The sequence below is a fragment of the Neolamprologus brichardi genome, chromosome 2, assembly GCF_056152115.1.
Source record: "Neolamprologus brichardi isolate AB-2024 chromosome 2, ASM5615211v1, whole genome shotgun sequence".
Taxonomy (NCBI): Eukaryota; Metazoa; Chordata; class Actinopteri; order Cichliformes; family Cichlidae; genus Neolamprologus; species Neolamprologus brichardi.
The window spans coordinates 33339219-33361888 of NC_142105.1; the positions used below are offsets into that span (position 1 = coordinate 33339219).

At 38.7% G+C, this 22670-nt stretch overlaps 1 protein-coding gene across 5 annotated transcripts in view; it reads right to left on the reverse strand.

Annotated features, from left to right (window-relative positions):
• The window catches only part of diaph2 (diaphanous-related formin 2), a 405324-nt gene that overhangs the window by 283805 nt on the left and 98849 nt on the right, over positions 1-22670 (reverse strand). For all 5 annotated transcript variants that reach the window (XM_087851703.1, XM_087851702.1, XM_087851696.1 and 2 more), the window contains exon 7: positions 14621-14760. In XM_087851703.1, coding sequence (XP_087707829.1) covers positions 14621-14760 — 140 coding nt within the window. The remainder of the gene's footprint in view (positions 1-14620; positions 14761-22670) is intronic.

The following is a 22670-nucleotide window of genomic DNA, read 5'->3' on the forward strand; positions in this document are numbered from 1 at the left end:
ACACGGAGGGAAAGGAGGCGACATGGCTCAAGAATCACAATTCACTAAGTCCACAGTCTTTGTTTATGCTCCTTGGTAATGATGGTAATGTCAGTCTTCGGAGAGCAGGAAATTGGACCAATATTTGTGAACAGAAATTTGTTCATTACACAGTGTAACTGTAATATGGGATGTTAGGAGGCTACGAGACATCTCCGAGGTGTGTGCGAGAACACTGCAGACAAAAACAAAAAATACTATGTCCTCTGCCATAAGGAGGTTTTTACATAATTACAATTTCATGCTTTGCAATCATGTTCGTTATCACAGTAAACAAGGTGTAAATGTGTAGTATGACGACTCTGTTTGCTGTCTGTGGAGCACGATTCCTTCCACCTTCAAAGGAGTGTGTGTTTACACGTTGAGTACATTTTAGCAATGCTACTGTTATTTATAGTGCCTGATTTTTTTTTACCTATTAATTTACAAATTAACACTCCGTGCTCACAATCTAGACAATGTGTTTGTTGAAAGGGTTATGCCACTTCTGTACTTTCAAAGGATGCAACTATAATTCCAATTAAACTATGAGACTTGCTTGTCTTTGCTTTTTTTTTAGTAAATATATAAATTGTCGTTTATTAAAGGGTAATTCAAAAAGAAGATAAAACTTCGTTTTTGATGAAAAAAATGCTTGGATAGGAACATCGTCGGGTTTATAGTCGTGTTTTACGAAAAAGAGGAAAAAGGGAGTCTCCTGTTAAATGCACTACATGGACAAAAATATCAGGACGCATGTCTTAAGTGTTTCACTCCTATTGCTACAGGTGAATAAAATCAAGCACCGAGCCATGTAGTCTGCCATTCCAAACATTTGTCGCTCACAAGGTCGCTCAGAAAAGTTCAGTGAATTTAAGCATGGTGCTATATGTACTCCTCCTAGATATTATTGCAAATCACATCAACTGCATGAAGTTACAGAGCAGATACTAGAGGTGGGAATCACCATACATCCCACGATACGATATTATTGCAATTTTTAAAAATATTTTGCGATATTCAGATTCTGTACATAAAGGTAAACTTTATCAATATTCATTTTCTCTAATATCAAAGTCTCACACTCAGTCTTTCTCTCATTTCAGTTTGATTGTTGACAAACTGAACGGTTTGTATTACAGTCTAGTCCAACTTAACTGAATCAACCATCTGGTACAATTATAGCTATTCTGAACTATGCAGTTTATGAAAACTATGCAGCCCCTTCAGCAACTGAAGAATTTGAAAGTAAATTAAAACAAAATATAATTTTACAGTAAATAAAAAAGTTTTAAACTTAATTAAAATAAAACATGTCTTAAATTAAAATAAGTAAACTGTCATGTTTATTGCTGCCATAAAAAAGTTAAACACATTTGGACAGTGAAGGAATGTCAGGATTCTTGCTCAGAAAAAGGATCAACATGCTCTGAAGTCAGAGCACAAAAACCTTTTTTGTAACAAAATATCGATTTCTGCTGTCCCTGTATCCATACATTATTAGCAAACAAAATATCACGATGCTACACAGTATCCATTTTTCCCCCCACCCCTAGCAGATACTGAGGCGAAGAGTACCTGCAGCACAGTTCATAGTGCAAAATAGCTTCTAATGCTCTGCATGTCTTTATATCTTGCTGTCAAATTGAGAATAAGTGCAGCAAACATACATATAAACTCAGGGACAGCAGAGTTTGGACAATTCTGATAAGTGTGAAAGCCATTAGTTGATGTGGACATCTTTCTTCTTCAGCACGGTCTGTAAGCTTTCTTCTGATTCCTTTAAATAGTTTTTGAGGCTTCTTGAAGAACATTCAAAACTCTTCTTTGGATAAACTTTTAACGTCCTTCTAGTTCTCGTGTAATTTGGTGCACTTTTGTGACGTATCATCACGAAAAACCAAACAAATTCAAAAACAGCTTTATGGGAGAAAACTAGCCTTACTATGAGATTTACAAATGCATTCTTTTAGCAGACAAGCTGTACTAATTAAAGGAGAATTCAACTTGTAAAATAAGCGAGAGAAGTTTGCTGCATGTTTGCCTTTCTGTGTGACTGCTGGACTGAATCAGAATAGGCAGAAAAGAAGAGAAACTGGGATTGTGCCCTAAATTTTTCATCAAAAATGTGCGTCTTGCTGAAGGTTGCAACATAATGCAGTCCCCTAAAGGTTTCTAAGGCACTAAATGTTTTTCTGTCCTCCCTACATCCCAGACTGTCTATCATTTTCTGTCCCCTCACGTATACCCTTAGGTCCTCTACAGGTTGCCTTCCAAATGTCCCCAAAGTTACCACTAAGAAAATGAGAGATGGTACTTTTAGAGTGTTTGTCCTCAGGCTATGAAATGCCCCCTTTCTGTTCATCAGAGAACTCACCTGAATGGACAGCAACTAAAACAAATAACCCTACTTTTTCCACTATGCTGCGGTAATAATAAAGTAATAACAATGATGCCAGCCTCTGTAACAGATCTATGTTGTTGTTTTTTAAATACTTTCATAGTTAATAAGCAGAGCAACAAAACGTGTGCTGCGGATGTGGCCATAGGCTCTTGTTTGGTCAAATGTAAAGTACCTTAACGCAGAAACAACATGAGATGAGATTCTTTCCTTATCACTTTCTTCTCCTAATGTGGGAATACATCTAAAAATTTCATTAACTTGGGGGAGAACTTGTTCATCTAATATTGATGGCTATAATCCTCTAGTTAAGTGCCACCAAATTGTGTTACTTTCTGCAATCATGTATATTCCCCAGGCAAAATGAAAAATTCATGGTTGGTCTTAGGGAAGCAATTTCTTATTTTATATTTTGTGGGGTTTTTTGTTTTTTCTTTTGAAGGGGAGGGGCTCTGTTAGCTTGATGCAATTATGTTGCAGTTATGTTAACTGCGAGAAAATGTATGCAGTGAAATTCTCACACAACAAGAGTTCAAAATGAACTATATTTTACTAACAAGATTTTAGTTCAATGAAGATTTCAGGTCCATAAAGTCTCAACTAGATTGTAGATTTTTCTCAGCACTGCAGTAAAAAGAGCAGTTCTGTTATAACATGTGCTAATGTCACGGGTTACATATGTTATATGCATGCAACCAACGTCTATGCCTCTTATATTTGGTCCTGCAGCTTGTTTGAACTGTAAAATTGTTTCTGTTATTATATTTACTATATTTTATACTAAAAAAGAGTGATTCCTTTACAAATTAATAGTATTTAGATGGAAAGATATGCTGTAACTACACTTTGTATGTTATTAAAACAAACTCAGAGCAAAGATCATGGAAAAGAAAGGTACATCGCCAGGGAAGTGTTGCTACATAAAGAGAAGATCACCAGCCGCACTAAGTGACTCAACAGTGGAAGAAGCAGCGAGAGGGAGACACTGTCCCACCTCGTTTGTCTGATCACTGGTCTTGTGTTTGGACTTTGTGTGTATTGATTTCAGTTTATAGACCAGATTTATTATTTTATCAGGGCTTGGTGAAGGGTTATGTTACTGAAAGCTTCTGTGTCTGTAAAGTATCTTTCATATTACATTACAGGGCCGAGGCATACAACTGTTCCTCCTTGGGACTACTGACCTATTCACCACTACACAATCAGGACTTAGGGCCAAGGTGCCGTGCAACACAGGCCTGAAAAATAAATCTTGAAACCAAGCACCACCAGTGTCTGTTTAGTGATTTAGCATGCCAAACATGGGGGAACATTACACTGTGATCAATATAAAAGCCACCCTAAATGCCTATAAAGCACAGTGCGTATCAGATGACAGAAATTAAATATGAACATTATCTTTCTGTTCCTCACATCTTTAAGCAAAATGCTTTCTACAAATAACTATTAAAAGCAGCAACATTTGTCTCTGCTTTTCTCGAGTATCACAGTCTGATGGATTTCGTGGTTTGTCCTTCCACTCTACCTCCCCTTGGTGGGTACTTACCACTTATGACTGGGACTACCCGGCCTTGACGCTTGGCGATTCTCCAATACAACTGTCTTCTTGCTCATTGTGTTGACTGTTCTCAAAGCTGATTGTCGATGAGTGTTCTCAGATCTTAGCACGCACTATGTGATAATCAATGCTGCTCCTTCATTTCTTTTGCTCTGGTTTTGACTCATTAGTCTAGAGGTAAAGTATCGCTACTGGACCAACATAGAGATAAACACAGCAACTAGCACTCTCATCCCTTTCCATCTGAGGCAACTGGCCAAAATTAAGCACTTTCTTACAAGACAGCAATTTGAAACAGTAAACCACGCTTTTGTAACCGTTCGGCTGGATTACTGCAATTCTCTTTATTTTGGAGTGAGTCGATCTTCTGTTTTTCGACTGCAGCTAGTCCAGAATGCTGCTGCACGCCTTTTAACTGGCACTCGTAGATACGAGCACATCACCCCAGTTTTATATTCACTTCATTGGCTGCCCGTGCATTTTAGGATCATTTTAAGCTGCTTTTATTTGTTTTTAAATGTTTGTCCAACGCTGCCCCTCTGTACCTCTCTGAGCTTCTTCATCCATACATACCTTCCCGGTCCCTCAGGTCGGTAGACCAGCTCCTCCTGAGCGTGCCCAGGACTAATCGTAAGCTCAGAGGGGATCGGCCGTTTGCTGTGGCAGCACCAAAACTGTGGAATGAGTTGCCTTTACATGTTAGACAGGCACCTTCCTTATCTGTTTTTAAATCACGTCTTAAAACATATTTATTTACCTTGGCTTTTAGCACATCAGGACTTGTTGATGTCTCTTAATATGTTTCTTATTAATTATATTATTTTTAATTTTAAGATATTTTATATGTAATTTAAACTGTTTCTCTCTTATATTTGTAGCACTTTGGTCAACATTGTTGGATGTAAAGTGCGTTATAAATAAAGATGCTATGCTATGCTATCCCCAGAGCCACATTATTAGCTTGCCTACAAACGTCACACATTATTTGCTAGAGGTGGGAATCACCACACATCCCACGATACGATATTATTGCAATTTTTAAAATATTTTGTGATATTCAGATTCTGTACATAAAGGTAAACTTTATCAATATTCATTTTCTCTAATATCAAAGTCTCACACTCAGTCTTTCTCTCATTTCAGTTTGATTGTTGACAAACTGAACGGTTTGTATTACAGTCTAGTCCAACTTAACTGAATCAACCATCTGGTACAATTATAGCTATTCTGAACTATGCAGTTTATGAAAACTATGCAGCCCCTTCAGCAACTGAAGAATTTGAAAGTAAATTAAAACAAAATATAATTTTACATTAAATAAAAAAGTTTTAAACTTAATTAAAATAAAACATGTCTTAAATTAAAATAAGTAAACTGTCATGTTTATTGCTGCCATAAAAACGTTAAACACATTTGGACAGTGAAGGAATGTCAGGATTCTTGCTCAGAAAAAGGATCAACATGCTCTGAAGTCAGAGCACAAAAACCTTTTTGTAACAAAATATCGATTTCTGCTGTCCCTGTATCGATACATTATTAGCAAACAAAATATCACGATGCTACACAGTATCAATTTTTCCCCCCACCCCTATTATTTGCACACACTTTGAAGTTTCTATAATATATTACTGTGGATAGACTGATGAATGAATTCAACAGCAGGCTGTAGCCAGCAAGTATCAATGACAAAAACATTTGTTTTAATCCTGCAAAATAATTCTAAAACTCCTACACCCTGTTTCTAATGCTGTTTGATCCTTAGCCACAGAAACCTTTACTTCACACAACTGAGTTAAATATTTAGGAGCCTGTAGATGAGGACTGGGGGAGGGGGGGTGGGCAAGGTGAACTATCAAGAGATTTAAATACTTATTGAAGTATTATGGACACTGTGTGCATCCAGCATCTGGCATTTATACATACAAAGTCGTCAAAATCATTGACCTGTGCTGAACCTGACAGAGAACAGCGAGCAGGCAGGATGTTTCAGAGCCCAGCTAACATGCACCTTTCCCCTCCGTGCTGCCACTTTGCTCGGCAGTCTTCATAATAACCCCGGCTGGCTATAGCAACTCTTAAATATAATGCATCACAGCACAGAACATGTTACGATTGCGTGTACCATATGAATAAACTGTTTCATAAAGTATATTCCTTGCAACCAATTTTTCGTTGGTTTTATTGAATTAGAGCAGAAGAACTGTCCACAGAGTCGTCTGCGGCGGCGCTGTTATTTCATAGTGCTACAAAACCAAGTAATACAGTCTGAGGACAATATACCTGGTGTCAGCACTCCACAAATGTAATTTCTGGCATAGTCAAGGAAGCGCAGGAACAAGAGCAGTGCAGTACTCAAAGGGAGCACTTTGCACTTGTAATGGTATTCAGGTCTCAGCTTGATACTGAAACATGGCTTTAACAAAGACTAAAGATGTAGCACACAGGTGAATGTGGAACTGAAAGTATGCGTGCGTGTGTGTGAACATGAAAGGAGTGTGAGGTTGGAGAGTGGAGGTCTCTATCAGAGAGCTGACAGCACACCATGCTCCCCAGACACTTTGAAATGACTCCCCACGGAGTGCAAAACACTCTTGAAATTTCTAATTATCCCCAGAACAACACCGAGAATACCTACACACCAACATAGCATCACTGCAACCTGAAGGTACCCAGAAACCAGTGTTACTGCTAAAACACTGCTGGACACAGTGTTTCTTCTCAATTTAATTGCGTGGTATTGTGTAAAGCTGCGTTTATTGAGGAAGATTAAAGAATGGACCATTAGGTTTGACGCAATGTATCAACACATTCCTCAGGCTTCTGTAAAGATGAGCTTCATCTTTCAAGTCGAAGGAAATGCAACGGCAAGCACTTCCCTGGAAGAACTAATTCTATTCTCAAAGTCATTAAGTTGCCATTTTGTTCGAGCTTTTGTTGCTGCCACCTTTTAGAGGAGATGTAATTGCAGTATCAGTGTTCACCTTTGAGAACATGTTCACCAGAATTTGTGCCAGTATTTAATATCTGCAGACAACTAGTGAAACATTAGGACGGCTCTGCAGCTCTGCTAAATTCTGCGGCAGAAAGGATCGCCTCTGTAGGTCACGTAAGGTGATAAATCCTTTTATTCATAAGCATAAAGGAAAGTGTGTCACTATGAGAGTTTCCCACAGATTTGACACAAGTTCTCTTAAGATGTTTGTTTACAGGTCAAACATAAAACAGGTTTTATTTATTCATTTTAATACTTTCCACTTAACTATACCACGATTTTATACATCGCATTATATCAAAAAGAATAACATGAACTGTGACCTGTGAATAATGACTAAGAGCGAATACCAAGAACAGTAATTATGGATTTATAGTCAGTTATTTCCTATATCTACCAGCTATTTTCGATACCAAAGCAAATAGTTTCCAACGAAATCAATATAAAATTCAGATCAGATATGTGTGAATTATGTATGCATGCTTTGGGGCTGTAACAGATATGGCTATCTTGGAGGTTAACAGATGGTGTCATAAAATGAAATAGGCATCACTCTTAAAATACACGCAGACACCGAGGACATTTATGTCTCCAAAATCATTTTCATTGCCTGTGAAGAAGAAGGGCAAACATCAAATTTGAAGTCAGCCGCAAGGGTACAAACTAGTTAACTTGCTCATTTCTCACTCCTTCTCACGTCCACTGAGAGGACAGTGTCATAACACTCGTGCCAAATTTAACAGTCAAATAAAACTCTGACTGTTCTGTGATTTATGCTCGTACTATTGTCAAAGTAAAAAGCAAAAATGCATTCTCTAATGAACTAAATTATTCTGAAACAACAGAAGGCCGCAGTGCGTTTTACCTTCAGGTTTCTACTAAACACTTGTGTCATTTGCAGTTTTATTCCTCCTTCATGAGTAAACTTTTCAGAGAACCTGAGGGTGACTGAGCGTGGTCGACTCTCACTGCCAAGAAAATGACCACACTGGAACAATTTTACTAAAGGAAGATGATAAAACTAGATCATCATGGCAGAGAATTAAATTGCTATTTTTCTATTATTCCACAAAGTTGGATGGAAAGAAATAATGCTTAATCCGCAAAGTTCAGAGTCTGTCTCATGTCCCGAGCTAACTCATCTCCCTGAACTTAAGCAGGGACAGCTGTTTTTTCTGCTACGTTTAAAAAGAAAAAATCAAATTGACAAGAAGTCTGATTAAGCTTACAAAAGACTATCGAGGATAACAAAGTGGATACAGAGGATTAATTATGGATGATTCACTGCCATATTTCCACATCAAAAATGACAAGAGTTGAAACAGTTATTCATCTCTGTGAAGAATCTATGTCTGACAGAGCTATCTCATTGATGTCGACTGTGTCTGAATTCTCACACAAGAATCATTCATCAGTGCAGGGCTGTGTTAACTCATAGCAGTCTTATCGAGGGCCACTATTCACACTTTGTACTCGTGCCAGACGAGATTTCAGGCCTACGCCGTCGAGGGGGTATACGCAACCTGTGAGCTGTTTGTTTCAATAGCCACAACAGCAGACGGACAGATGGATATGCTTCTGGGTGCTGGTGTTAATTGGCCGTTGTACATGAAGCAAACAGAAAAGGCCGAGGGAGTAAGACTCAGGCATATAGAGTCCCAGTCAGTGCTATTACATTTAAACTTTTACGCCAAGGGAGCGGCTTTTTCGACACCTTATAATTGACTTTGTGTGAGTTTTTGCCAGAAATGTAAAATGTAAACAAGCTCAAGTATTTTTGCAGGTGAAATTTGACAAAATGTTTCAAAATATCTAAATATATATGAAATAGAACATAGATTAAGCAGTAATGTTTAATGGTTTTTGACCGTAAAGTATATGCAGAGTAGGGCTGGGCGATATGACCCAAAATTCATATCTCGATATTTTTTACCTGGACGGCGATATAAGATATATATCTCAATATTTTTTTTAAAGCCATAAAGTAAGAACAAAAAGAGACTTCTTAGTCAAAGCTGTGTCCCAGATGTCACACAGGCACTTTTATTAACATAGAGCATAGATGTACATAAAATTTACTCAAAAATAAATTATGAGCATTTATTAAATAATAATGTTGCATAAATAAAAGAAAACAATGTTGTTTTTGTGCATAACAAAAAGCTCACAATTGTGCAGTCAAAATGTAAACTAAAAGACGCAGAGCATAGTAACAAAGACAGATTTCACAGCTGCTCTGTTCCCAACTTCTACTGTGTGACTGACAGCCTGGAGTTTGAAATCCTCTTCATAACCACGTCTCTTAACAGGTGCCATTTATGGTCCTTATAGACAATACGGTAATATTACGTTGAAGCACAGTACGTATCACTCCGCGAGGCTCCTCGGTCGCCGTAATGCTCTGACAATCCATCAAGCGGTGCAGCACCGTAGCTTACCAAAGACGTACTAAAACATTTTTTGACAGATTGCTGAGCGCTGTGTACCACATAAAATCGGTTCGCGGCCATCAAGCACAACCAGAATCCATCCATAAGGCGCGCTGTCAACTTTTTAGAGAATGAAAGTATTTTAGGCTGTGGGCTACATGGCGTTAGCGTGGTTAGCTCGTTAGCGTGGTTAGCTAGCTAAGCGTGGTTAGCTCGTTAGCGTGGTTAGCTAGCTAACACGTTGACGGCGTCCAGCCCCACACACGGGGCGATGCGCAGTAACTCGTTAACGGAGATTTGCCGGGTCCATCTTGTCGCTTCCTGCAGGTGAAGCGATGGGGGAGGAGGGGGAGTTGTGTTCAGTGAAGGAGGGGCGAGGCAGAGTAACGTTGCGTAAAGACAAAAGTGGACGAAAGAGAGGCAAACTTGTGGCTCCACAAGTATAGTTATAACATAACATAGACTATATCGATATAAACGATATTGTCACATCTTATATCTCGTATAAAAATATATCGATATTTTTTAAAAGCTCGATATATCGCCCAGCTCTAATGCAGAGCACTGAGATGTCCTTGGCAGAGATGTCAGTGTTTCTCAGTGTGTTGTTCATTGCTTAATCATGCTGGGCAGCAGGACAGACAGCCGACAGGATGAGCAACTTTATGTCAGCAGGCATTGCAACTCCCCAGCCCATAAAAGGCCCATTACTACCGTTCCATGCAGCCACAAGCATTCACCTGGGAAAAGCTGGTGAAACTGATTCAGACTCAAAAACACCCAGTGTGGCAGAGCAGCGAGATCATCACAACAACCCACACCTTGAGTATACAGACGCAGAGAGAAGCTCTAGTGTCAGCAAAAGTCTCCCGCCTCCACAAAAAGAGCCCGCAAGAAAATGCTCTAGATAAAATGTTCGACTTGTACTGTGAAGATTTCACATAATGAAAAGTTAGGAGCCCGGTTCAATTTTGGTTAAATATGTCTTAGGGATCTGAGGGCCAGCAGGTCTAATATGGAGGTAGCTGTAGGGATTCAGCAAAGTCACGGTGTGACGCCGAAGGCACGACTGAGAGAAGCCTGGACAGTGAAAATGTGCTTTTGTGCTTTTGTGCTGATAACCACACAAACCCCTCTTTTCTATTTAAAAGTATATTAATAGGATTATGTCATGAGCACCGAAACTACCAGATGCAAAAAATCTAAACATATGAAAGCAGAGTATTTGCTGTACTGGCAAATTTAAAAAGAAAGTGTCATTCGACTGCTATATTAATAATGTAGAACTATCTCAATCATATGAATGTCTCCGCATGTGGTAAAACAGACAAAGAAGCAATGACATGAGTGGAAAAGTTGGGTTGAAACGCGGCAGGATTTCTTTCCTCTAAATGAGAAAATAACGGGGTGGTAATTTTCTGTAAGTTGGCATCTCTCTTCACATCAGTGGATTAAGAAATTAATGAAAAGTGGCTAGTCAATCTGACATTTCTAAATTAAGAAGCAAGTATCCAAATGACAAAATTAAAAGGGGGAGAATGAAGTAGAGGATAAATAATTGGCTGGGGAAATTTTGACAGAAAGAGAAGTGGAAAACATGGCAGTTGAAGAAAAAGAGAGTGGAAACAGAGAAGGCTCTGGATGCTCCAGGCAATGCCATCTGTGGGTGGATCTGCAAAGGCTGCGTGCCACACACCTGTGTGGGACTGCCTGGGAGATAAGGCCCTCAGCACAATGGCCCTGTGGCCACCTGCGCTGCCAAACAGGTGCGCAGCCTAGCCAATTAAACTATTAGACAAACACAGGCCTCTGGGAGCAAATTAGCAGCCTCCCCAAACACCAGAGGAAAAACAAAAAGCAATAGTAAGCACTGACAGTGAAGAACAACTACACTTTGATGGGGAGACTTCTATCTCGTTTTTGCATTTATGTTAAAAGAAACAAAGTTTGGGTCGGTTTGTTGTCATTTAAAATGATCATTTATCTGTCATGAATCCAAAATGACGTTTGAAATTTACAGGAAGTAAGAAAGGAGACAGACTGGGAGGCATTTGCCTCACGGAAAGTCTTTTTGTTTCTTTATTTTTCAGTTTATACACCGATATTAGCTTTAAGTTCGTCAATGATTGGTGACATGTCATCGACAATTTAATTGCGGTATCAAGACTGAATCAGCTCATGTTCTTCTCATGTTCAAAATATTCAAAGATTAAACTATTAGCAGATGATTTAAGTCATTATAAAAGGCTCGAATATGTTATTGAGGCTACGTTATCTCAAATGACAACAAAAAACATCATAAAAATGACCTAGTTGGTCACCAGTTCGCCTTCTTAAAAAAAGGGGCTAATATCAAACTTTCTCCTCATTTTCATTTTGGCTCCTTTATGGTTATCAGCACGCTTGCTTGCCCAGAGCTCAGGATCAGAGGAGGAGATGCTGCGCCATTGATGTTTGAGATCACAACACTGAGTACAATGCTGAGTATGGGCTGGATAAGTGGGATCTGCCACAACCAATTTAGTGGTTGTGGGAGCTCTTAATTCATATTTATATTTGAGAGTCACAAAAAAGAATCAAATCTAAAGAAGAAAAAAAAGCTTTTTCTATCAGGCATGTCCTAAATACTGACATGCACGCCCTACTTTGGGCATAAAAGATGCTAAAAAGATGCAAACATTGAAGACGTTAAGTTGGTTTTAAATGCTAAAAGATAATCTGGATTGTTGACCATTTTTGTTGTATTCCTTTCTGTTTGTACTGTGTAGTTGTACTGTGAAGTACAAGTACCTTATATAAATAACAATTAAATAATTTATTAAAATACACATATTTAAAAGCAGTCAAGTGCATCATTATTCTGAGGTGCAACTAAAAACCAAGCATGAACGCACTGCTCTGCACCTATTTCATGCTTATTTCCATTATATGCTAACATACAATCAAACTACACCAAAGGTTACATTAACATAGTGTGAGTGAAATGCAGAGTTCCTGTGTGTTGTGATCCATAACAATTAAGTACGTATTAATTAGAAGAAACCTTCTTCATGCTGCAAGAGTAAAATAATAAGAGCTGTAAAGACAGGCAGGGGACAACACTTGCACAGTCCTGCCCAGAATCACCATCCAAAGATGGGTCCCTGGGTAGGTCTAGTCATCCGTGGGAGGCAAGTTTTTCATAAAGCACGGGTCACTCATAAGCTGGTCAAAGGTTCAGCCGTTTTAAAAACACCCACAGGGCAAGCCTGGCCTCAGTTAGAACCCCTAGGCACCAGTTGGCCTTTCTAAGTGGAAAGGCTGACTCCCTACAGCTTGCTGGAGTTTTCGGGCAGTGACTCCACAGAATCCAATCACTCTAGGGATAATTACTTCGCTATTAATTCATGTCGTTACATATTATATAAGGACTTTCATTTGTTTTAAGCTCAAACGGTTATATGTTAGTACGTGACAGTGTGCATGTGTCACATATTCTCGTGCTTAAAAATTCAAATGCATTTCAGGTGAACTCCTTAATCACCCAAGTTTGATGTGGAAGAAGAGAATTGCTGTCAATGAAAAGTTCCACTGTGTCCATTTCTGTATATAACTGGCTGTACTGAGCAGCTGTTGTGCACAATTTGAGCAATAATGTAACTATATTGTCTTTGCTTTCACTGGTTAATGCAGGGATGGAGCAGCGATGCCAGTAGTAGCACACAGATTAGATAAAAGCTCCTCTGAGGCTATGCTGCCAGGTCTGTTCTCTGTATGCAGGGTCAACATAAAAATGCTTCCACTTATACAGTGACCATTTACTTGCACCACTCATTGATTCACATTAGGAAACGGCTCCTGAACAGTGGGATGATAAATAATTTAGGCAATCTGCTGTCACTAAGCCTGAGTGTGTATTGCACCAGTGAGACTAAATTATGATTGAAGATCTCGTTTACAGGAGAGATGGTAGAATTTAGTTACCTACTATAGAAACTAGGGGGGGAAGCCTGGTAACAAATGACCCAAAAGAAAAGCAAACAGGTGATACAGGTTCACACAGGATTAAAGAAAAAGTCCCCTTTTATGTTTGTTTTTGTTTGCTAAGAAGCAATTATTATAGCCAGATGTGCTCATTAGCAAAAGCTTGCTTTTTGAGTTTCCAATAACAAAATAAGCTGGACTATAAATGCACGGACTGTGTGGGAAGAAAGAACAGAAGAATAAGATCTTAAAAACCACACGATGAATGAGCTACATGAGTTAAAATGATGCTTTTAAACATCTATATGTTTTTGTATATAAGGACTAGAGGGAAACTGTGGAGAAAGTGCATAATGTGTTGGGACAGTAAGAGCTAAAATCATCAAAACAGCAATCCTTCACAGTAGGGATGCACCGATACCGATACTGGTATCGGGGCCGATACTGTAAAATGTGTGTGTACTCATACTCGTAAAAGTTAACCGATACCATGAACCGATACTAACTTATTTCATTAATCAGAGGGTGGCTTGTCATTTCTGTTGTAGTTTTTTAGATTGGCCACTAGGGGGACATCCCACGCTAAACAGGCACAGGGTTAGGCGAGTGAGACTGGCAGCTCCAGATAAAAAAGAGAAACTGGAGGCTGCTGTAGCTAGGCTAAACAAAATGTCAACAGTGTGGAACAGCCAACTTTAACTCAGGTTTTGGAAAAGCGATGAAAAATGTCAAGAGAAAATCCACGGGCAGTTAAAATAACAGAGGCTCTGACTCATTTTATCGCTCTGGATGACCAGCCAATGCCGGTCGTGGAAAACATAGGATTGCTCCGTCTTCTCAGCGTACTCGAGCTGCGATATGAAATTGGACACTCTGCAATAATTTAAAAGTTTATTTTATTCTCAAACCTAATTTATATTTATTTTATTCCAAACAGAAGTGTTTATTTATTATTCTGAAAGCTCGAGACAGTGCCAATAGTTCAGTGATATTTTGTTAAATTACAATGTGGAGACTCTGCAATAATTTAACAGAAGTGCTTATTTTTCACTTGAAATTTTTTTTGTGGTCATTTTTATTACGATTTTATTTTTTATCGGCAGAGAATAAAATAAAACCTGTCTTCCAATTCATTGTATTTGTGTGTGTGTGTGGTAGAAGTATCGGTTTTTGTACTCAGTATCGGCAAGTACTCACATCCAAGTTTTGCCCGAGTACAAGACAGTTGGCAGAATGTGACAAAAGCTTTATTTACTAACCTGACAGGGTTGCTAGTGAGAGACACTCGGAGGGATTCCAGGCAATTGAGCAGCTTTTCTTCTGTGATGCCAGAACGCAGTTCATGGACGTATTCTTGGGAAGAAAGGGTACACTCATGCTTACTGTTCCTCAGTCCACCCTGCAAACAAAATATCAGTGGGACAGTTATTAGAGATCAGCAGACCATACTATGACTCAACTTTTGGAACAATATCTCCCTGAATACACAGAAGCGAATGAAAAACTGCAGGTCAATAAAACAAAAAGAAGAATTTGTTAGTGTTAATCAAAAACCCCTTTTATCAGTGTGTTGTATGTAGTAGTATGAGTATGTGGGGATTTTTTTTTACTTTTTACTTTTTCACATTAAAATCCTTTTCATCTTTTTTATAATAATAACATTTGGCGAGGACATCTATGCTTTAGAAGGAGAAGCTGCACCAGCCACTTTCCCTTTCCCAGTCAGCCAAGACTCTAATGATGGACTGTACTGACAGAGAGCCAGAAACAGGCTGCACATGCTCTCTGCAGCCACTCCTGCTTGAAGTAAATGGATTCTTGTGTTTAATCTCCACAGGGATCTGTTGCTACACTGATACTTACACAATGAGACTATTGGCATCTATTGGCAGCGATACACACATTTTCAGCACAACAGTGAAACACACTGACACTCACTTTACATTCACTGTCTAAGCACACAGTGGAGTTAACATGGTACTATATATTGGACTACAGCGATCAATGAAAAACTGGACTATAAATGAAAAAGCTCCACATGCAAACTGAAGAATACAACACTAACCCTGCTTCTACATTGTAGAGATTTAATTTACCAATTTCAGTTGTTCTGTTTTCATTGTTAATATGACCGAGGTACCACACAAATCACATGAAGAGACAATGCAGAAAAAGCATGTATGCCTAAACCATATCTGCTGTGTTCATCCCTGGATTGCTGGTTTCCTACTATGTGAGCTGTGCTAATAGCCAGTTTGGGAAGTAATAAGCTAACTCATTTATCTAGAGAAAAGAGAAGCTTGCTGATCTCCTGCAATGCACAGTGAACATGAAAGAAGCACATTTTTTGTTGCAAAAAGCAGATGCAGTCTAAGAACAGCAAGCTACCGCTGATTCGGAGCTTTCAGTGTAAACTGAGCTCACAGACTGATTGACCGAATAATGGCACAGAATCTCTCGTATGTATTCGATTCCGGAAAATGCTAAATCACATTCTGTAAATTACTTGAGTGATTCCTGCCAAAAGCAATTTCATTTCATTACCAGAAGAAATGTAATCACACATCGTACTTTATACACTGTATCGGCTGTAAGAATATTAATGATGGATCTACAAACTACAGTTGAAAAACAAAAGTTTTGGGGGTTTTTTGTTCAAATGCATGAACCATTCTTCTTTTGTACTGTTAATCTCTTATTTTTCTTTAAAAAATAATCAACTCTCCTGTGTGACTCTGTCTTTGTGACTGAAAATATGACTTGTCATTAGCTTACGTATTAAAACTTCTATATACAGGAATCGTAATCGGTAATTATACTCTGGAATCTAAATATTGCAAACATTAACAACCATACGCCTCTTTCCTTAAAAAGTCTAAAATGTTGACAGCCAGAGAAAAGCTACAATAGTAACTGTAAGAAGCAAAAGATAAAACCACATATATAAAATGCAAAATGTAACAGATTTTTATTTAATTTGGAGTAGAGAGACAGATACTCCAAACTCTCAACGAGGCGAAATGAGAAATACAAACCTTGAAATAGATGTCAAGGTCAAAGCCTGACAGTGATGTAAAACTGTTTCATAGAAATTACAAAACAATTACACTTTCCTGGCAGTTAAGGTACTTCAAAGAACATATGTATTTTTAATCCTTGAGTGGTAGAGCTTATGTTTTTGAAATCAGTTCTCAAAGAAAAGTTCATATCATTTGTGTTTAACTCAATGAACCTTTAACTCAATAACTCAGTGTGCATCCGCGTGTTGTTGGACTTATAATTTAATGACTCTACTTTATTAAATTTGATATGCACAGAGTTCAAGTAATTAGCATTTTCAATCACAATGTAATAATCTTCCATTGTTTCACTAAAAATATTCAGAAGCAACAGTGTATCCCTAAAAGAGGAGCTGATAAAGATGTCTTGAAAAGACAAAAAGCACTCTGAATTAATATCATGATATGAATCAGTTAATTCAGACATGGTAACAAATGATTATTTAGGGACAGCAGTTAGCTGTTTCTACTTTTACTCTTTTAAAAAGCTAAAAAAATGAAAAATAACACGGCTTAAGAGAATGACAACAGATGGGGTCCTGACTTGTTCAAACAGGCACAGCAAGAACATAAGAACCTTCCTGCTGTGAGGCACCAGTCCAACCACTGTATCACCAAGCTGTGGTTGAGTGTCTGAGTACTTGATCTCGACTCTATCTGAAAAGGGACTGGACCGATGAGCTGCTAGACATACTGTCTTTACTGGTACGCTTAAGTGTTCATTAATTGAAAATACTTACTTTTCTGTTGAGCCTCAAAGATGTATTTTTCTCTATCAAGTAGATAAGAAAAAGACTGGATCTAGAGTATTCATTACCCAATGCTGCCTGCACAAGGATCTTCCATAGTAAATGGACCTAAGTCATTAAAACTATTGATTAAGATGGTGCATTACCATTAAGTGTCAGATCCAATCATGCTAAGCATGCACAAGCAGCATGTAAGCGATTTAAAAGCTACTACCAAAAAAGTAGAAGAAAAATAATTAGATTTAGATGATCAGAATGAGCATTGTTGAGAGTTGGTGTAAAATGCTGAATCACAGCAGTCAGATAACCAAACCTTTTGTTTCTGCACAGAAGGACAGAGTGTTGAAAACACACTGCTGTCTGCAGAGATTCAGTCTTGATAACAACAAAAGCTAAAGCAGCTCAGTTGGGTAGATAGTGGAGAGGTCATGTCAGAACTTTGCTCAATAAAGTTTGGAAAATAATGCCTGGTGAGTGTTAAAATCACATTGGTGCACTTCATCTAAATCTGAAGACCAAATGCCTGCAAATTGGCAAAAGCTTGATGTTGGTTGTTGTAGAGCTTGATGAAATGGAAAGGGATGGACCGGCATTTACAAACTGCTTTTCTAGTCTTACAGATCACTGAAAGCATAAAGCCACATTCACCTTTTCACACATTTATACAGCACAGTTCTTTACCTTTGCTCCATAGGCAATTTGGAATAAACAAGCAATACAACTGACCAAAAAAGTCTTTTTACAGCAGGAGTTAGATAGATTACCCAGAGGATAGTAAGCAAGACCAGATTCAAATTCAGAGGCTTCCAGCTTCACCGCGTCATGGTTCAGTAACTGAACACTCAGCAGTTTTGATAAGAAACTCTTACAAACTTGAGAAAAATTTATTTATTTGACAAATTCAGACTTTCATAGATAAAACCTGTGACATCCTTAAATACCTCCACTTTTGAGCAAAGTAACCAAAGCCATAATAATATAAAAGTTTATCAAAACATTGCAGGTAAAACCACTGCATACTGTTAGAGAAAAAATATATAAATGTAATGCTGCTTAAACTGGCGTTTTACTTTTGGATGCACGATTTGCAGAAAAATACTTCCTCAGCAATGGGCAGTGAGAGGCAAGTGCATCACCCACTTTTTATTAATCTTCTTACCCCTCAATAGTTCCCAGCAAGCATACCGCTATATCCAGAAACACTAGAGCTCTGGTTTCACCACAGGCTCTGACCTCTGGAAACCAAAGACACTGACCATAAACTGTTTTTTCATGACCCTAGCCCAAATCAATAGAATCCTTTGGGATAATATCAACATTACACTCCCATACTGGCAGCAGAGAAACAATCTGAGGAGCAGGAGGGGGGGATTACCTGCTGACCACTGGGTAATAGAGTTTTCCTCCCATCAGGTTCTCAAAAAATGGTCAACAGTACAAACCTGTCAAAAACAGTGCGTACAGAAAGGAAGCAATGGAGGGATGGGAGATGGTGTGTGATGCAGCAGTAAGACATGAAAAGTCAAAGAAGCAGGGGGTATGAGGGTGATAAGAAAAACTAGGGAAGAGATACAAAAAGAGAGCACGGGGAGAAAGGGCAGGGCAGAAAGATAGAACAGCTCTACAGTAGAGGACAGACACAGCCTTTTGACCACAGCCTAGAGCCTCATCTCCTGCCGCTTATTGAATCCCCTATTTGTCGATAACAGTATTTCCTGCCAAAGAAAATAGTGCTGGGAGCAATTACTTCACCGAGCCTGTCAATTTCATTTTGGGGGGTTAGGGGAGCATTGAGGCTCATTCCCTCCTCCTCTATCACCTCTGTCTACCTTTCTGTATGCCACGGGGAGTGACTGAGTGCACTGCCTTCTATCGAGGGCAGGGCAGGGAGACAATGCCAAGGCGCCTGCACCTCCACATGTCATCTTCACCTGTAATGAGCTTATAACAAGCTGGCAGCTTCTTCAGTGCCCAGTGCTCAACACACTCAGGCAGACTGATAGATACATTATTCAGCTTCTTTGTCAGCTTACTGGAAAACCACATAAGCAGTAACATGTCTCGCCTGGAAGTTAGTGCTAGGAGATAGCTTCCAGGCCAGACATGCTTCTGTCATTCAGCCTGCTGCGACCTCTCTATCTTTCTCACACATATGCACAAATGCACAACAGGGTTTTGTGTATGGCTCAGAATGGGCCTTTGGGGATGACTGCATGCGGCAGTAAGCAATGCCTTTGTTACCTTATTTGACAAAAATGATGTTTTTTTCTGGCGTTTCTGATGATTTGATGAACTAAAATATGTATTACGAAATTTCATCTACCAAAACAACTTGGGAGAAGTACACATGCTCTTACGTAACTGGAACAGCTGTTATTTAGATGAAAGGACGATGATGGTAAAATCACACAAAACCTCAAAAAAATCATGTTTGGAGACTTCTTCAAATACGACTTCTTTTACGGTTTAGAAAGAAATCGACATACTTACCACCAGTGTTGGTCAAGTTACTTGAAAAAAGTAATCAGTATCTAATTACTGATTACTTCCCCAAAAAAGTAATCCCGTTACTTTACTGATTACTTATTTTCAAAAGTAATTAATTACTTAGTTACTTAGTTACTTTTTAAAAACACGATTTACAACCTGAATAGGTGATAAAGTGATAGATCTTTCAGCCCAATTCTACTTTTTCTACATAATCATCATACAAAATGTAATCAAATGGAAAAGTCTCTTTTTAAAACTTGTTTTATTTGTTTTAATCTTTTAACTTTATGCATCAAGCAAACATTTAATTATCTGCAACATTCTCTGACTGGAAGAAATTAGTTTAACATTTAAACCTATTTTCTGCACATTCCAGCACATAAAATAATTTTTTTTGTGTGTGTTTACACTCAGTCTTTCAAATAGATGCAAGTAAAACACAGCAGAAAATAAATAAAGTCAAAGACTAGCGGTCCTGTTGCTCTATTTTCACCTGTAAAGCAGGAGTGGGGCAGGCGGAGGTTTACCCTGGTGCAGGTGTGCAGCGGTCAGTGGAAGAATCCGCGAGTTTCTCTGTGAGTTTCCCATTACGTCGTAGCTACTCGGTGCTTGTTTGGAAGTTTAGGGGTTTTTTTCGCTGTAAAAAGAAGTTTTCTTCCCACGCACAACGGACACTAATGTTTTTGTCACTTTTTATGGAATCAAACTCAAAGTAAGGTCAGTACTTCCACGCTTTAAACGCTGCACGCTCATACTCTCTCTGCACTCGATATATGATCCATTGTTGATCTGCACACAGCTGTTGTCACGAACGTCGCACTCGCTTACGTCACTGTCATGAGACGTTCTCGCAAAAAAATCATGGTTTTAGTAACGCAGTAACGCAGCGTTCCTACGGGAAAGTAACGGTAATCTAATTACCGTTTTTGCAATAGTAATCCCTTACTTTACTCGTTACTTGAAAAAGTAATCGGATTACAGTAACACGTTACTGCCCATCTCTGCTTACAACATAAGTCTATCGTATACTCTTCATTATTTCCTTTTAACAGCATTATCATCATTTTGTGGACTGATCTTTGGCCCTCATAACCAGGGTTAGAGCATTCTGACACCTTTGATTAAGGAAGAATTAAATCTGATAGCCACTTTAATACATAATAATATCAAGCAAGTTCATTTTTCATGTGCTACAGCCTGGAGATTTTGCCAGCTGGTGCCACAGAGATCCTCACTCAACAAATCAGAAAGTAATGTCACCCCGTGGACGCACCTGCACACGTTAAACACATGCCTGCCATGCGTTCATGCATGCACATATCAATAAAGTTGCGGTCATGGTACTTTAGCATCTATCTAGCGCCACAGAAGGGAAGAACATAAATGGAGCTGCTTTTTTTTTTTTTTTTTTTGAAGTGGCAGGTAATTTCAAATGTAGATTACTTTTCTACAGGCTGGCACACAATCTGTCTGCCAGCTACTGTTACAGTCGGTGCGTTTGAAGACAAACGCTTAATGTGTGATAACCTCCTTGTCAGAAACAAAGAAAGATTCAAAAGATGCAAAAAGGAAGGACAGGAGAAGAAGATGATGGGATGATGTGAGGAAAGCGTGGATGCAATGTCCAAAATGATGATAGATTTTTAACGATCACTACAAGATAAGTTCACAAAGTAGTCTATGGAGTTCATACTGTCAAATATCTTTGACAAAAACAGATTATCATTCAATTTGTTGCCAAAGATTGTGTGAGTATTTTTTCAATGCAATCTTTATCCCTCACTATTAACCACTCATCGCCCATTCACATCCAACCACACTCACCCTACTGACACATCATGATGCAGCCATGACCACAAAATAACACAAGATGATGCAAATCAAAGGAATAAATAAAGAGAAACCCACAACAAACCAAAGAATAAAGTAAAGAAAGAATAAATACATATAAATATATCTCTAATTTCATTTAGCCATTTTGGAAAGTTGAGGGTTTCGCATGATTGACTCTAGCTGAGGATGATTCTAGCTACAAAAGATCCAACAAGATGCATAACAAGTGAAGCCACCTCTGAACCACCAGTGTTTTGGCAGCGGTTATGCCTGGCAATCATAACTTGCGTGTATTCGCTATTATTGAAAACCTGGAGTCATCTAATAGAAGATGTAATACTGAATCAACAGATCAACAGTAAAATTAGTATTTGTCAGCACTGACAGGATGTGCATTGCTTTGCACCCACAAAGAGCGCTTTAAAGTTGCCACAGTAGCAGATAAGCAAAATGTACAATAGGGCGATCGTGGCTCAAGAATTGGGGGTTCGCCTTGTAATCGGAAGTTTGCCGGCTCGAGCCCCGGCTCGGACAGTCTCGGTCGTTGTGTCCTTGGGCAAGACACTTCACCTACTGCCTACTGGTGTTGGCCAGTAGGCGGCCGATGGTGCGATATGGCAGCCTCGCTTCTGTCAGTGCGCCCCAGGGCAGCTGTGGCTACAACTGTAGCTGCCTCCACCAGTGTGTGAATGGGTGGATGACTGGGTGTGTAAAGTGCTTTGGGGGAACTAGTAAAAGCGCTATACAAATACAGGCCATTTACAATATGGGTGTGTGAGATTATTTTAAAGAAATGCAGAATAGCTAGATAGACTGAATACCTGTGTTACACATTAACCCTTTAAGACCTACCATAGAACCAAGTCCGCCAGAGCTTATATTATATTTTTACATGCTGTAGTGCCATTTTTGGGAGCATTTCAAGTTGCTATACATCAATACAACCATTACAGCCTAGATTTTAATAATATGTATGAATTAAGTGCATAGTAATTACATAAATTGCAAAAAAGTGCAATAAACTACAAAAAAATTGAAAATCGTTTTTGTTTTTTAACATATATTTCTATTTAGAGAAATTTAAGAGGCTTATCCCTCAAAACTGTAAATACAAAAAAGTTGCACAAAATAGTTTCCCACCACAGGAAATTTATTTTGAGTGCCTTCATAGTTTTATT